This window comes from Palaemon carinicauda, chromosome 9, assembly GCF_036898095.1.
Source record: "Palaemon carinicauda isolate YSFRI2023 chromosome 9, ASM3689809v2, whole genome shotgun sequence".
Taxonomy (NCBI): Eukaryota; Metazoa; Arthropoda; class Malacostraca; order Decapoda; family Palaemonidae; genus Palaemon; species Palaemon carinicauda.
The window spans coordinates 70216180-70232753 of NC_090733.1; the positions used below are offsets into that span (position 1 = coordinate 70216180).

Below are 16574 nucleotides of genomic sequence, written 5' to 3' on the forward strand. Positions count from 1 at the left end.
TCTTGTCCTCTTCTTTGTAGTTGGGAGAGAGGTTGATGGGCGATGTGGTCAGAGGTGGTTTGAGGCAGAATGGAATCCTGTAACCGTTCCTCAGCCAACTGACAGACTGGGCGTCTGCACCTCTCTTCTCCCAGGCTCGCCAGAAGATCTTGAGTCTGGCTCCTACTGCTGTCTGGAGATGCGGAGAGTCAGTTTTTTCCTTTAGATGTCCTGGAGCCTTTCCTGGACTTGCTCCTGTAAGAGTCTGGACGGGAGCTTCCTCGGCTGGGGGCTCTACCACGAAAGGGCGGAATGAACCTCGTAGCAGGGGTATCAGCCACTGGGGAGCGATAAGTCTTGGGGACTGAGGTAGCAACCTTAGACTTACGAGCCGATGAGGCTACAAGATCGTGTGTGTCCTTTTGTATCAGGGCAGCAGACAAGTCCTTAACCAGCTCTTCGGGGAAGAGGAACTTCGAGAGCGGAGCAAAAAGGAGTTGTGACCTTTGGCAAGGTGTAATGCTGGAGGAAAGGAAGGTACACAGCTGTTCCCTTTTCTTCAAAACCCCTGATACAAACATCGACGCAAGCTCACCAGATCCATCCCTAATGGCCTTATCCATGCAGGACATTAATAGCATGGCAGAATCCTTGTCCGCAGGAGAGGTTTTCTTGCTGAGGGCCCCCAGGCACCAGTCAAGAAAGTTGAACATCTCAAATGCTCTAAACAGTCCTTTCAGTAAGTGATCAAGGTCTGAGAAGGTCCAGCAAACCTTAGAGCGCCTCATTGCAGTTCTCCGAGGCGAGTCTACCAGACTTGAGAAGTCAGCCTGGGCAGAGGCAGGTACTCCCAAGCCTGGTGCTTCTCCTGTGGCATACCAAACGCTCGCTTTCGAAGTGAGCTTAGTCGGCGGGAACATGAAAGAAGTTTTGCCAAGGTGTTGCTTAGTCTGCAGCCACTCCCCTAAGATCCTTAATGCTCTCTTAGAGGACCTTGCTAGGACTAGCTTAGTATAGGAGGACTTAGCTTGTTGTATGCCCAGCGAAAACTCAGATGGCGGAGAGCGGGGAATAGCAGAGACAAAGTGGTCTGGATAAACCTCCCTAAGCAGAGCCTCCTCATCATCAGACGCCTCATCACCAGAGTGTAGCGAAGATATCGGACAAGAATGCTGAACAGCAGAGTCAGAACGAGTAGGAACAATATTAGTGGTTTCCTCTTCAAGTAACTGTTGAGGGAGAACCTGAGGCTCAGACTGCAAAGGCTGAATAAAAGACGAAGCAGAAGGAAGGCGCATGGGTGGAGGAGGCTGACTCCTAGCATGAGTGGTTGAACCCAAGGATTGCACTTGCTGAGCGGTTGGTGGAAGCGGAGTAGCAAGTTCCTGTTCCTGTGGTGTGAGCGGAGCGTGATGAGGTTGAGGCTGCGCAGAACAAGGTAAATGTCTCGCAAGCTGAGGCTCCTGAGACGCAAGGCCAAGGTGTAGTGGAGCTTGCCTTGAGGATGGTTGAGCTCGCTGCAGCGAGAGCTGAGGAGACTGACTCATGGACGGGAGAGGTTGTTGTACCTCAACCGAGTGTTGCACCACTGGTGGAGCAGCAAGGGGAGGCGGAGGAAGAGAGGTATAATCCTCCTGATCCCATAGCAAAGGTTGCCTTAAAGAAGGCGGAGGCTGAACACCACTGGGAACAGCAAACTCAGACCGTGGCTCAACATCGTACGCCTGGCAGGTGGTACTGCGATCAGGCGGAGCAAGCGCAGGCGGAGCGAGCGCAGGCGGAGCGAGCGCAGGCGGAGGGAGTGTAGGCGGAGGCGGAGGCGCAACACTCTCAGCCCGACACTCACGCATCAAGTCCGAAAGCTGTGCTTGCATGGACTGTAGTAGAGTCCACTTAGGGTCGGCAGAAACTACAGTAGGCTGAGGTAAAGCCTTAACAGTCGAGCTCTGTTGTGGCAGAACCTTACTCCTCTTGGGCGGAGTGCAGTCGACAGATGACTGAGGCGAGTCAGAGCTGAGCCAATGACTGCAACCTGGCTGAGCACTCGCTTCCCTGACAGATGATCAGCGGACGAGAAAAAGACGGGCTCAATCGTCTGCAGGTGGGAGTGACGGTCTTTGGAAGACACGCCCGCAACCACCGAGGATACTTCTGTGCGCCTAACAAGGCCTGCCGAACCCTTATGCCCTTCGACATTGCTTCTCCCCTGGGCTTGGGAGCTTGCAAGAGGTCCCGGACTGGGAGGACGACTGGCTCGCACAGAAGTATCCTCACGCACCACACTGGCACTGACACTAGCACTTGGCACTGCACTGACACTAGCACTCGTCACAGCACTGGCACTAATTCCACCCACTGCACTCTTGACCTTAAGTTCCTTGACTTCGGCCATCAGAGACTTATGGTCACTTACCACTGACTCTACTTTATCGCCTAAGGCCTGAATAGCACGCAAAACAACAGACATATCAGGCGGAGGGCAAACAGTAGGTTCGGGGGTAGCCACTACAGGGGTAGGAAAAGGTAGGGGATCATGAGGTGAGGAAAAAAGTGAAGAGTGAGAAGAACTCCTCCTAACTCTACCTCTCTCTAACTTAGATGAGTATTTTAAAAGACGGACAAATTCCAGTTCCGAAAGTCCGGCGCATTCCTCACATCGATTTTCTAACTGACAGGGCCTGTCCCTACAGTCGGAACAAGCGGTGTGAGGATCTACCGAGGCCTTCGGAATACGCCTATTGCAAGACCTACATCGTCTATGGGAGGGGGCTTGCGAAATGTCAGACATCTTGAATCCAAAGAGTTAGCCAAAGGGGTTTCCAAAATCAAGCAAAAGATCGTTAACCGTTAATCAGGACTATATAAAAGCTATCTAGCTAATATAAGAAGGTTTCCAGTAAAGCGACAGCCGAAATCAGAGAGAATACTTCACCAATTAGCCGTGAACAAACTCGAAGATCATAAGCGTATCCCAGAACGTCTTGCCGGAAGCACGACAGAGGAATAATTGAGGAGGTGTCAACAAGAAGTACTTGAGTACCTGGCCACAGGTGGCACTGGTAAGTACACCCCCTTCTAGTATTGTGATAGCTGGCGTATCCCTCCATAGAATTCTGTCGGGCAACGGAGTTGACAGCTACATGATTATCGGGTAAGTTTAATATTGAAAATTGGCTGTGACTTGGATTTCATCATTGGCAGAAATATGAGTAAGGGAGTAGTATTGAAGAACATCACATTAATCTTACCTTTCGTATAACAATATGATTTTCCATACTATTGTTCTTGACATTTGAAACTGCGCAATCAAAGTTAATTTCATCAGCTTCAGTAGCTAGCATGTACCATCCATTTTGTTTAGCTGCTAGGAGAGGATATATGCAAGAAGCTCCACATCCTGAAAAAAGAATTCATTTTTATTCTCTAGCAAACATTTCAATTCCATTAAACTTTTTCAAGAAAGATCACACTGCCAATTGATTTCATAAGAAACCATTCTTATGTTTTCCATTTGGTTTAAAGTGCCAATGATGATTTACTATGGGCTGATCTATTGTTGTATCTGTATCCAAAATATTCTTTAATAGAAGTTTAATATTCTTTTCTAATTGCCAAACTAAGGAACTATTCCAACTCTTTGTTAAGCTGTACCTTTAAAGGTGGTCTGACATGATAAATACTTCTTTTTATTAACGAGAGTTACCACAGCAGAAACAAAGTGATAGGGTTAGTTTTTGATCAACTGCCGTGGTATCTAGTACTGTATTTATTTATTTTAGAGCCATAAATGTGTCGTTACGTTTGGGCCCCTTGGGCAAGAAGTACCTGCGACGTTACAGAGATACTTCGGCAAAAAGCAGATGTAAACAATCTAGGTTTGCTAGAACAGAAGATTTTGCTTGTTGAAAAAGTGACTTTATATAGACTGTTTAAAAATTTATGCATTGCAATACCTAGCAGGCATGTTACACCGTGGTGCTCAAATACAGGAGGTGAAAATATTTTCCCTGTACTTCTTCCCAAAGGATGAATTGTTAAGAAAACAGTCGGTCACTCAACTGCAACCGACTCGGGCTGAAGGGATGCTCAGCGAAACCTGGCAGCTTTAGAATCTTCATGCTTTAATACATTACTTGAAAAAAATTGTCTCGTTTGGCCACACCATGTTAGCAACCACCACAAAATAATAATAATAATAATAATAATAATAATAATATTAATAAATCCATCATATTGATAATAAATATTACAAATACACCTACAGTACGTATTTACAGTACATTCTAACGTTAGGTTGTGAAATCCATCGATCAATCAAATATTTGCTACTTGTTGCAAACTTTTAGAATTAATTTTGTGATATTTTCTTTTAAATTTCCTACTCAATTTAAAATTAATTCTCTCTCTCTCTCTCTCTCTCTCTCTCTCTCTCTCTCTCTCTCTCTCTCTCTCTCTCTCTCTCTCTCTCTCTCTCTCTCAATAATGCGAATACAGTAATATTACTCGGTAAAGTATCGAAAGGAAATCACTAGATTTGCAGGCTCACCTTCCACCAAAAATATGACGTTATCAGACAGAGTACTTCTTTTCTTAAATTTATGGTGAACAGTAGCCTACTATAAGCTACTCAAACAGTCAATACAGACCACTGAAATACTTGGTATCGTTACTTGATGTTCCAAGGATAGGAAATCACTCGATTTGCAACTCTCTTCCACCAGAAATATGTCACCAGACGTGTGCGCTGTGATATGAATTCTTCGATGATGGGGATAATACGCTAGCGCAAAGCTCAGTACCCATTGCTCTTTCAGGTTCTTGTTTGTGTATCACAAACGGCTTCTTGGGTTCCTGAAGTTTTCTGGCCTTCTGTGAGATCAGAGGGATCCGCATAAAGGAGGCCTGGTTTATGCATTCAATCCGGCACACTCACAGGAATTCATCTCTCATGAACATACATGTTTTCACTTACACTTTGTTCATACTACAGGAAGGCTTACGAGCAAATTGCCTCAGGAACCAGGTTGCTGCCAGTTGCTACCATTTCCCTTATTGTCCCATAGTATAGGGCTGCTCACGACCCAACTATGCTTGAATAGGAACTATGCTAGTTAGGCTGCCTCCTTGAGCTAATTGCATTTTGGATGTGGTAGGGGTGGCAGATGCTTTGAATCTGTTCCTCAACCTCCAGTGGGAGAAACAACCACATGAGGTTACTGCTATTCTTTCCCTCTGTGGAGGATTTATTTTTGCTTTATTCTAATTTTTGTTTTTTTGCCAAATCCTGAGAGAGAGAGAGAGAGAGAGAGAGAGAGAGAGAGAGAGAGAGAGATTGTGTTAGCGAGCGAAAGTAGTTAGTGTATCGATCGTTTGTGGTGAGAAACACTGTTGGTATAAATGAGATTGTTTGTTTATGTTTTAGTTAAGTTACGACAGTGGTGAATGTCTTGGGTGAATGCTTATTTTGATTTGACTGCTGTAACTGTCAGTTGTGTGAACGCTGGATTTATTATTTTTGTATTACCAGCGAGGAAGTGATTATTTATATTCTGAGTAAGTACAGTTTTGTTTATCTTTGCTTGTCGTGATTGTGAATGATAGGAACAATTTATTATTTATCTTTGATTATAGTGCGATAGTTCAGTTAGTTAGGAGTGTTCATAAGTGTTTTTCTTTTTTTATTTTGGCAGGCCGTGATTCCTCCTTTGGAGAGTTATTTTTTTGAATGCCGATCTTTAGTTGACGACCTGGCCTGTAAGAGATTGTATTAAGACTGCTCTTTGGATTGACGATTGTTGATAACCTGGCCCGTTTACTTCCGATTGATGATGATGATGATGATGATGATGATGATCATAAGTACCACCCTAATCACCGAGACAGTTGTGGCAAATTGCCACCCAGTGGATTGTTGACCACAAAGCTGTGGTAGTGGGCTGCAAAAGACAGTTGGTAGTGTGTGGACGACTGTAGTGTCCATAATATATATATTATATATGCATATCTATTTTTGGTGTTGGTGGTGTGAGGTTAATGTTAAGTTTTGATAGTTTTTTTTGGTTTATTTGAATGGTGTTTATTGTATATTTAGTGTTAAGTTTTGGATGCAGTTGATTCTAGTTTTAAGTGTTAGTTTTTGAGAATATAGTTTTAAGGTTATGTTTTGTTTTCATTTTCCTTCTGTCCAAGAGTCCAGTTGATGACGTAAGGGGAAAATTTGTGCAGAGGAGACATTTGTCAGTTAGTGTGATCAAGGGTGTGGGGGTTGTTTTGCAACATCCCTCCACATTATTTTGGCGCCCGAACAGGGACTGCCGAGGTGGGATTGAAGGTAGACTCTTGGACAAAGGACTGCATTAGGATAAGAAATTAGATTAAGGTTGATGAAAATGGAAGAGCAGAACAAGTTACTGAAGGAGGAATTGCGGTTGATTAAGGAGCGTGAGGAGAAGTTGTCTGTAGAGAAAGAGAAATTGTTGCAAGAGAATAAGTGGTTAAGGTGTGAGAATGAGGAGATGCATAGGAAACTGAGGGAAATTCAAGGAACTGTAGAGAGAGTGGAAGAGGGTGTTGAGATGAGGATGCGAGAGAATGAAGAACGAATGGAGAAAAGAATGGAAGCTATGATGGGGAGAGTAATGGGAATGATGAAAACTTTCATGGGTGAAGGCGCAGTCGGAGGAGTGGCCTCTGCTACGGGTAATGGGTTGATAGTGGAAGAGAAGGTTAAGGTAGGTGATAATGGGAAAGGAAGTGATAGTGATAGTAATAGTAATAGTGATAGTGAGATTGAAGATAAGGGAATTAGGAATAGTAAGGATGAACAGAAATGTAATAGGAAGAATGAGAAGAAAGGTAAAAGTGATGTGAAGAAAGAGAAGAAAAAGTGTCAGGATGATAGCAAGGATGATCGTGAATGGGTGAAAGTGGTGAGTAAGAAAAGGGCTAGAAAGAGTATGATCAAGGATAGGAGTATGAGTGTGGAATTAGATTCTTTATATTCTAGCGAGGAAGTAGGAAACAAGAGGGAAGGTAGCAGTGATGATAACAGTGAGAATGAACGTGATGTGTGTAAGACTGTATTTATGAGAGAGGTACCTCGGTGTGAAAGGTTCAATGAGCATAGAAGTAGGGATGTATATGAATTTTTCAAGGAGTATGAGAGGTATTGTCAGGAAAAGTATGGTGATAGTAAGAGAGTTTGGGCTAGGGAGTTAGGAGAATATTTCACTGGGTATTTGTTGACAATGTATGGAGTGATAATGAGTGTAGGTGACGTTGATTATGAAAGTGTGAAAAAGAGAATAATTGAGCAGGTAAAACGTATAAAAGGGAGTGTTAGGTATAAGCGTAAGAATGATTTTGATGAGGCAAGGATGAGTGCAGGAGAAGCTACGTATATCAATGTACGTATGTAGGTTGGAAACGTTAGCTAGGAAGAAGTATGGGGATGAAGGTATAAATGAGAATAAAGAGTTGATGAGGAAGTTTTTGGCAACAGTACCTGAGAATGTTGCTGAGTTTATTAATTTGAAACGGAAGGAGAAAATGAGGTGGACACAAGAGAGATTGACATGGGATGATATACTAGAGATAGTTGAGGATTATGAGTTAGATAGATGTATGAAAGAAAGTAAATCTGTGAGTGTAAGAAGTGGAATGGCGGAAAGTGTGCCAGAATTTGTTAGTTTTAGAGATGCTGTTATGAGAGGACCGATGAGGGTAGCTGATAGTGTAGTAGATAGGAGTGTCAGGGCGAGTAATGTGGGAATACCTGTAAGGACAAATGAAGGGTTTAGGCAAGGGAATCAGGTTTGGAGGGATAGGAGTGCTAGTGCGCAGCGAGGCAGGTCAGGTAGTTGTGCCCGTGAAGAGAAGTGTTATAGGTGTGGGAAAGTAGGGCATAAAAAGAATGAGTGTAGATGGGCGTTAGGAGCATGTTTCGGGTGTGGAGAGACAGGGCATCGTATTAGCGAGTGTAAGAAAGAGAAAGGGGTTAAATGTTATCGGTGTGGTTTAACTGGGCACATAGCGAGTGGATGCCGGAGTAATCGTACAAATGTGATTTGCGACAATTGTGGTAAGGATGGTCATTATGCTAGAATTGCAAGGAGCCTCGGGGTAAGTGTATTGAATGTGGTGCAGTTGGGCATGTAGCTAGGGTATGTAGGAAGAAGGGAGTAAATCAGCCAGGATGTTCGGGAAACTAGAGTGTAAGAGGGTTCAGCTGGGTGAGTCCTCGAGTGTGTGCGGAGTGAATGTGATGCATGTTCATGAAGGTTTATTGCATGAGGACGTGATGGGCGAAAGAGCTTATGACTGCATGAGTGCAAAAGTAAATTTTAATGGAATAGAGCTAGTTGGTCTGATTGATACTGGTTGTGGTGTCAATTTAATGTTTAGGAATGCATACGATAAGGTAAGGGATGTCTGTGAATTTAGGGGGTGTAAAGGTGAAGTGAAAGGTATCGGTAATTTAAGTATGTCTGTGCAAGGAAAGTTACGTGAAAATGTTATGATTGGGGGGCTGATGATGGAAGATAATGATTTTTATGTGGTTGAGGGAGTAAATGACAAATACGATGTGTTGTTAGGTTATAACTTCTTGAAAAAATGCGGTATGATTGTACATCCTAGTGTAAATATGATAGCGATGAAAGTTACGGGTAAATTTTGTTGGGAATTTTATTTGAAAGAAGATAGTAGTGTATGTACGAAGGTATGGAAAGGTGTGCCGTTAATAGCAAAAGAAGGTGTTAAATTGTCAAGAGATGCGAGTGAGGTTGTCAGTGTAAAAGTTGCATGGCCGAATAGTCTGGGAATTGCCAATAGTGACAATTGTGAATATGTAGTGGAAGGTTCGGAAGCAAGTAATTTGGTGAAAACAAGTGTGCATGTGTATGATGGTATTTTGAATTTGCAGGAGCCGAAGGTGTATGTGAGCTTGTTGCCGACTGTAAGGAGGAAGAGAATACGGGGTATACGTGAGGGTGATTGCATGGGATGTATGTATACGTTGGTCAATGTAGAGGATGAAAGGTATGTTAAATTGAGACGTGTTATGACGGGTAAGATAAAGCAGGATGACGATTGGGACTATGAAAGTTTGAAAGAAAGAATTAATGTAGATGAGAATATAAGTGAGGGAGAAAAGGAACAATTGCATAGAATGTTATGGGATAGACGGAGAGTTTTGAGTCGTGGTGACGAGGATTGTGGGGGATCAAAGCTGCCTGAATTTAAGATGGTTCTTAGTAATGATACCCCCATATATCAGCGTCCCCGACATTTTTCTCCGCCTAATGCCAGAGAAATAGAAGAGCAGTGCCAGGAGTTAGAGCAAATGGGTGTAATAGAAAGGAGTGAGAGTGCCTGGAATAGCCCTATTGTACCTGTAAGAAAGCCGGATGGAAGTTTACGTATGTGTATTGATTATAGGAAGGTGAATGAAGTAACTGTTAACGAACGTTTTCCGATGAATGTAGTGTCTGACTGTGTGTATAAGATGCATGGTATGAAAGTTTTTACAAAGTTAGATTTAGTTAGGGGCTATTACCAGATGCCTCTGGCAGAGGGGAGCAGGCCCATTACGGCATTTTCAAGTAGAAATTGTCATTATCAGTTTAAAAGATTAAGTTTTGGCCTTGCTAATGCGCCTGCTGCCTTCCAGAGGGCGATGAATGTAGTTTTGGCTGGGTTTGATTGACAGAAGGTGACTGTTTTTATAGATGATATTTTGATTGCTAGTGAGACTGTTGAGGAACACATGCAGTTGCTTGAAGCAGTATTAGAACGGTTGATAGAAGTTGGTGTGAAAGTTAACCTGGAAAAGTGTACATGGTTGGCCGGGGAGGTGGAATTTCTTGGGCATGTGGTAAGTGAATCGGGTATAAGGAAGAGTGAAAAGTTTGTGAGTAAGGTGAGAGAGTTTCCACGTCCTCATACGGTGCGTGAGTTGAGAGGTTTTCTTGGGTTGATTGAATTTGGTCGGAAGTATGTCAGAGATTGTTCGGGAATAGGGAAGCCTTTGAATGAGTGGACAAGTAAGAGAAATAGTACGAGACTGAAATGGGATGAACGTATGATTGAAGCGTTTGAAAAGTTGAAAGAAGAGGCTGCGAGAGACGTCACTTTGGCCTTTCCCGACTATAGTGAGCATGCGAGTATGCTAGAGTTATATACGGACGCTAGTGGGATTAGCATGGGTGGTTGCTTGGTTCAAATGCAAAGAATGAGTGGAGATGAACAGTTGAGAGTGATAGCGTATGTAAGTAAAGCATTTAATAAGGCTGAGCGAAAGTATTCCACGATTGAAAAGGAGTTGGCTGCGATACGGTTTTGCGTGAAAGCGTTGAAGGTATTTTTGTATGGTGTGAAATTTATTGTGCGTACTGACCATCAGCCCCTAGTGTACATGATTAGGAAAGAGTCTGTGAATGCTAGAGTTGCGAGGACAATAGAGGATTTGAATGAATTTGACTTTAAGCTAGAATACCTGGGAGTAAGAACGTGATAGCAGATGCGATGTCAAGAATGCATGGTAAGATAGAAGATAGTAGTGAGAATGATGGTAATTTTGAAAGGTTGCCGGAAGATTTAGTGGTGGTAAAAAGTTTTGAAGGGGATGACATGGTGTATAAATGTATTTTGTGTGGGTTAAATAAGTTTAAATTGAAGGGTTTGAATAGGGATATACCTGCTAGTGTAGATGAGCTTAGAATGAGTGTTAGGAATGAAGTATCGAAAGAAATGGCATATAAGGAGGAGGATAGTGTGCTTGAGGGTGAATTGTTATCAAAAGTATTGTTGGTAGTAAGTATGTTGTATGGTGTCACTGTTTATTTGTATTTTGGGTGGAATCGTCCGATGCAGTACCGAGCAAATAAAGAGACTGAAAGGGAGTATATATTGAGGTTACAATGTAATGAAAGATGTTGCAAGTTGTTGAGTGAAAAGGAGGATTGTCCGAGTGACTTGAATCCGAGTGGTATGAGCATAGAAGATAGCGAAGATGACCATGGGTGTGACAAGGATGACCCTATTGATAGGAGAGTAAACATTTGTATGCATGGTGTAAAAGGAAGAATGATGACGTATGTGGGTATAAATGAGAATGAATACTGTAGTTTAATTGATACAGGTGTGCAAGTGTCATTAGTGAATATGTCTGTTATTAAGGAAATAGAGCGGTACAATTGGGAAGTGAAAAGGCAATGTACGAGTGTGAGAATTCATGGGATAGGTAAAGGAAGTTTGCTAGTTTGGGAAGAAGTGCGTTTAAAAGTAAAACTGGGGTGGAATGGAGGTGGAACATAATTTTATTGTAATGGGAGAGAATGAGATGCCTAGTTGTTTTTTGATAGGAATTGACTTTTTAAGATTGCATGATTTATCAGTTGATATTGGTAGTGGTTTGCTTCTGAAGAATGGATGTGAAGTAGTTGTGATAGAAGATAATAGTGTATTTATGGCGAATTTTGTTGGCATGGTTGATATTACGAGGAGTGAGGATGATCTAATGACTAAAGAGGAGGTAGAAGATATGCAAGATGAATGTGTGGAAATTAAAAGGTTACGTGAATGTATGTTGAATAGTATTGAGGTAGAAGAATGGCCGTCTGATTTAGAGGTGTATAAGAAAGTTAGTAAGAGACTTATTGTGTGTAAGAATATTGTTTATTTTCTACATAAAGGAATGGATGAAGATATATATGTTCCTGTGTTTCCGATGCATGCAGCAGTATGTATGTGTATGTTAGTGCATGACAGATATGGGCATATGGGTAAGAATAAATTATGGGAATGCATGCGTGAGAGATTGTTTACACCTGGGTTGAGTCAGATATGTAAGGATGTAGCGACTACGTGTGAAGATTGCCAGAAAGGGAAGTATCAGAGAGTGCATGCTAATCCGCCTGTTTTGAGATTACGTATGAAAGAACCATTTGAGATGTTTGTGATTGATTGTGTTTCGTTGCCTGTGACTGCGAGAAGACATGTGGGAATGATTGTTATGGTTGATCACATGAGTAAATTTACCTATGCAATACCCATCAAGGATAAACGGAGTGAGACTGTTGCAAGAATGGTTGGTCAAGTGATGTTGCCGATGTGTGTGTAAGCCTGTGAGAATGTTAAGTGATAATGGCCCTGAGTTTGTTGGATGGGAGTTTGAGCAGATGTTAAGAGAATGGGGTATTGAACATGTGTATTCGACTCCTTATATGCCAAGTGCAAATGGGTTGACTGAAAGGACTGTAAGAACATTAACTGAAATTTTGCGAATGATGAGTACATGTGATAATGATTGGGATTTGTATGTTGGTAGAGCGTTGTGGGCTTATAATGCAACAGTGCATAAGAGTACGGGTATGTCTCCATGTAAGTTTGTGTTAAATTTTGAAAAGATAGTAAGACCGAGGTTGGGTGTGTCTGAGGATGATAGAGATGTGTGGAGGAAAGCAAATGAGAGGTTTGAAAGCTTTAAAGTTGGCGAGAGAGTGATTAAAGAAGTAATTGAAAAGGGTAGAATGAATATAAATAAGGTGCGTGATAAGTTTGAAGGTCCATATGAGGTGTTAGAAGTTGGTTCGAGTGGATTAAGTTACGTTTTGGGTAAGTTGTGTGTGGGTGATATTGTGGAAAAAATTAGGGCCCACCACAACCAGTTGCGTAAATGGAAAGAGGTACCTGAGTATATCCAAGAGAATGGGATGAGTAAATGGTTGAAAAGGAACAAGTGTGAACCTAGTATGTATGAGGACTTCGGTCTGGAAGGTAAACATTTGGTGTTAGTAGAATATATGAAAAGGAAGGATACGAGAGCTTTAAGTAAGGGTGAAAGAAGGGAAAATTTTATAAGTAAAGGTGAGAATAGAAATAAGTATGACAAGGGTGTAAATGTACAAACTGTGTATGGAAGATAAATGTGTTAATACAGATGAATCATGGCTGAGTATGAATGATACCTATAGTGTGTGTGGTTTTCCATTAGATGATGTAAAAGAAAGGATGACGAATGCGAGAGTGAGAGATAGGAGAGTGATTAGTAGTATGAATGAATCTTTTGCTAAAGTTGAGAATGTTTTTGATGAAATGGATGAACTGTTTACAGAAATGAGTGTAATTTTAGGGCCAGATGAGAACGAGGTAGATATGATTGTACATGATATATTAGATGATAGGGATTTAGATAGGAATAGTGTTAATGTAGCGAATGATTGTGATCAGGAAGAAGTGAATGAGAGAGTATATGGGGGCCCAGTTACTCGGAGTAGAGGTCCCGTTCCCGACTGCGACTGGGTTATGAAAAAAATAATGTAAGTGTTGTGTGAGAAGGATTTGGCAAAGTAAGGGGGGAGGAATGTGGAGGATTTATTTTTGCTTTATTTTAATTTTTGTTTTTTTGCCAAATCCTGTGAGAGAGAGAGAGAGAGAGAGAGAGAGAGAGAGAGAGAGAGAGAGAGAGAGAGAGAGAGAGAGAGAGAGATTGTGTTAGCGAGCGAAAGTAGTTAGTGTATCGATCGTTTGTGGTGAGAAACACTGTTGGTATAAATGAGATTGTTTGTTTATGTTTTAGTTAGGTTACGACAGTGGTGAATGTCTTGGGTGAATGCTTATTTTGATTTGACTGCTGTAACCGTCAGTTGTGTGAACGCTGGATTTATTATTTTCGTATTACCAGCGAGGAAGTGATTATTTATATTCTGAGTAAGTACAGTTTTGTTTATCTTTGCTTGTCGTGATTGTGAATGATAGGAACAATTTATTATTTATCTTTGATTATAGTGCGATAGTTCAGTTAGTTAGGAGTGTTCATAAGTGTTTTTCTTTTTTTATTTTGGCAGGCCGTGATTCCTCCTTTGGAGAGTTATTTTTTTGAATGCCGATCTTTAGTTGACGACCTGGCCTGTAAGAGATTGCATTAAGACTGCTCTTTGGATTGACGATTGTTGATAACCTGGCCCGTTTATTTCCGATTGATGATGATGATGATGATCATAAGTACCACCCTAATCACCGAGACAGTTGTGGCAAATTGCCACCCAGTGGATTGTTGACCACAAAGCTGTGGTAGTGGGCTGCAAAAGACAGTTGGTAGTGGGCTGCAAAAGACAGTTGGTAGTGGGCTGCAAAAGACAGTTGGTAGTGTGTGGACGACTGTAGTGTCCATAATATATATATTATATATGCATATCTATTTTTGGTGTTGGTGGTGTGAGGTTAATGTTAAGTTTTGATAGTTTTTTTTGGTTTATTTGAATGGTGTTTATTGTATATTTAGTGTTAAGTTTTGGATGCAGTTGATTCTAGTTTTAAGTGTTAGTTTTTGAGAATATAGTTTTAAGGTTATGTTTTGTTTTCATTTTCCTTCTGTCCAAGAGTCCAGTTGATAATGTAAGGGGAAAGTTTGTGCAGAGGAGATATTTGTCAGTTAGTGTGATCAAGGGTGTGGGGGTTGTTTTGCAACATCCCGCCACACCTCTTAGAGAATGAAATTCAGTGCTGTCTAAGCAACTGCTATAGACATTTTCTTCCTACAATTCGGGTCACCCCTAGATGGGTGACCAACAAGAAGAACAGAAATTGTTGGAATTTTGTGTTCTCCCAATTTCCATTGGCCCTTATGCCCTCGGACCTTAGTGGGAACACATTCAACCTCCATCTGCATCCGTTCCGGGGAAACATTTTATTGCCTACACTTCATGAAACTCAGTCTTGTTCATGAAGTCGAACGATGACTTTCCCTCGTAACCAGAGCTCTTCCTTAGGCCAGAATGTTTGGGAAAGAATATACAGTATTACTTCCTCCGGGGAAAACCCCTTCCACGAGCTAGAAATAATCGGCTCATGTCTTTTGCGCAAAGGAAAGTGTGTCCACATTTTAGCTACAGAAGATACTTCCTTGTATCGTCCATCATCATTCAGGAAATGGGAAGCGTTCTCTCTCTTCTTCCTCGTGATTAGAACTTCCGATTTCATAGGAAGACGCGGTACTCCAGGATACCGCTGAGCTTCGTTGATCACAAGTCTCTTCTTTTAGCCTCTACGCGTGAGAGGAGTTTAACCTTCAAACCTTGTCATACGAGCGTATAGGATCGGTATAGGATCGGCCTTCGTCTTGAAGACCTCGGGCTACTGACTGATAAAAGTTTTGAACTCCTGCAAGATATATTCTTCAGTTTACCTCGATCCGAAAATTCTAGTAATCGAAGGAAAGACACGTAGGTCATATCCAATACGGGTGGATATCTGTAGACTGGGACTCATCAGCCTATAGAAACTTCAGCAGGTTCGACAAGACCACATCAGTCCCCGTCGAATGTGAACTCTGAAGGACTAGCCGGGTCCCAGGTCCTTCCACACTAAGGATCGTCCTTCCCTTCGTTCTCTATGAGACAAGAGCAAGAAATGGTCCTGATAAAAGACTGCCAGACGAGAATCTCTCCCAGGGAGCCGGCCGATCTCCTAGTTTTTCCTGGATTGGACGCTTTCTATAGAGGCATCAAATAAAAGAAGGGGTGGGGGTGAGGCCACAAACAGTACCACATGTCCTTAGGACTATGATCAGAGCACGAAGGATACTGTCTCTTAATGCCCTAGTAGGCTCCCTCTTCTCTCGGGAAAGTACCAGGGAATGACAGTGATTTGGCGGCTTCCCGTTTGCGGGAAACAGTCCTTGCTTCTACATGGTCTCCCCTTTGGGATATCTTCTCCACGGATTTGGATTTTATAAAATTCACACAATGGGTTAACTACTGCACTATAATTGTTCAGTGGCCACTTTCCTCTAGGTACAGGTAGAAGAGACTATTTAGCCATGGTGAGCAGCTCCTCTAGGAGAAGGACACTCCAAAATAAAACCATTGTTCTCTAGTCTTGGGTAGTGCCATAGCCTCTGTACCATGGTCTTTCACTGTCTTGGGTTAGAGTTCTATTGCTTGAGGGTACACTCGTGCACACTATTCTATCGTATTTCTCTTCCTCTTGTTTTGTCAAAGTTTTTATAGTTTATATATGAGATATTAATTTCAATGTTGTTACTCTTCATAAAATATTTTATTTACTTTTTTCCTTCCTTCACTGGGCTATTTTCCCTGTTGGAGCCCATGGGCTTATAGCATCCTGCTTCTCCAACTAGGTTTGTAGCTTAGCAATTAATAATAATAATAATAATAATAATAATAATAATAATAATAATAATAGTAATATTAATTCTGCAGGAGTCTTCCTCCTACGGCCTCTGTTTTAGAGGTCTTCCTTCGGGAAGTGGAATATCAATGACAAACATTGATCATCTTCTTTCTGCAGAAGGACTGAGGTCACCTGTTGGATTCCCATTTGCGAGCAATCTTCTCCAAGAAAGGATGTAGATGGCTTCTCCCCACTTCTGTGCAAACTTGTAGTCGGACTTGTCTCATTAAGAGACTCAACTAGCACATCAGTCTAGCTTCGTCGGCAAGACTCATCTTGCCAGAAAAACAGGTCACATTCCGTCGCTTGTCTACGACTTCGGAGAACCCATTTCAGACTTCCTTTATAACTAGATGCTCTGTGGTGAGGGTTGAGTGAAGTCTGTTTTCTCTTCTCGAGGG

The 16574-nt window shown here is 41.9% G+C and overlaps 1 protein-coding gene across 1 annotated transcript in view; it reads right to left on the reverse strand.

The window, feature by feature from the left end:
- The window catches only part of LOC137646990 (RNA N6-adenosine-methyltransferase mettl16), a 570608-nt gene that overhangs the window by 342154 nt on the left and 211880 nt on the right, over positions 1-16574 (reverse strand). The window contains exon 4 of the mRNA XM_068380072.1: positions 3228-3376. Within this exon, the coding sequence (XP_068236173.1) occupies positions 3228-3376 (149 nt within the window). The remainder of the gene's footprint in view (positions 1-3227; positions 3377-16574) is intronic.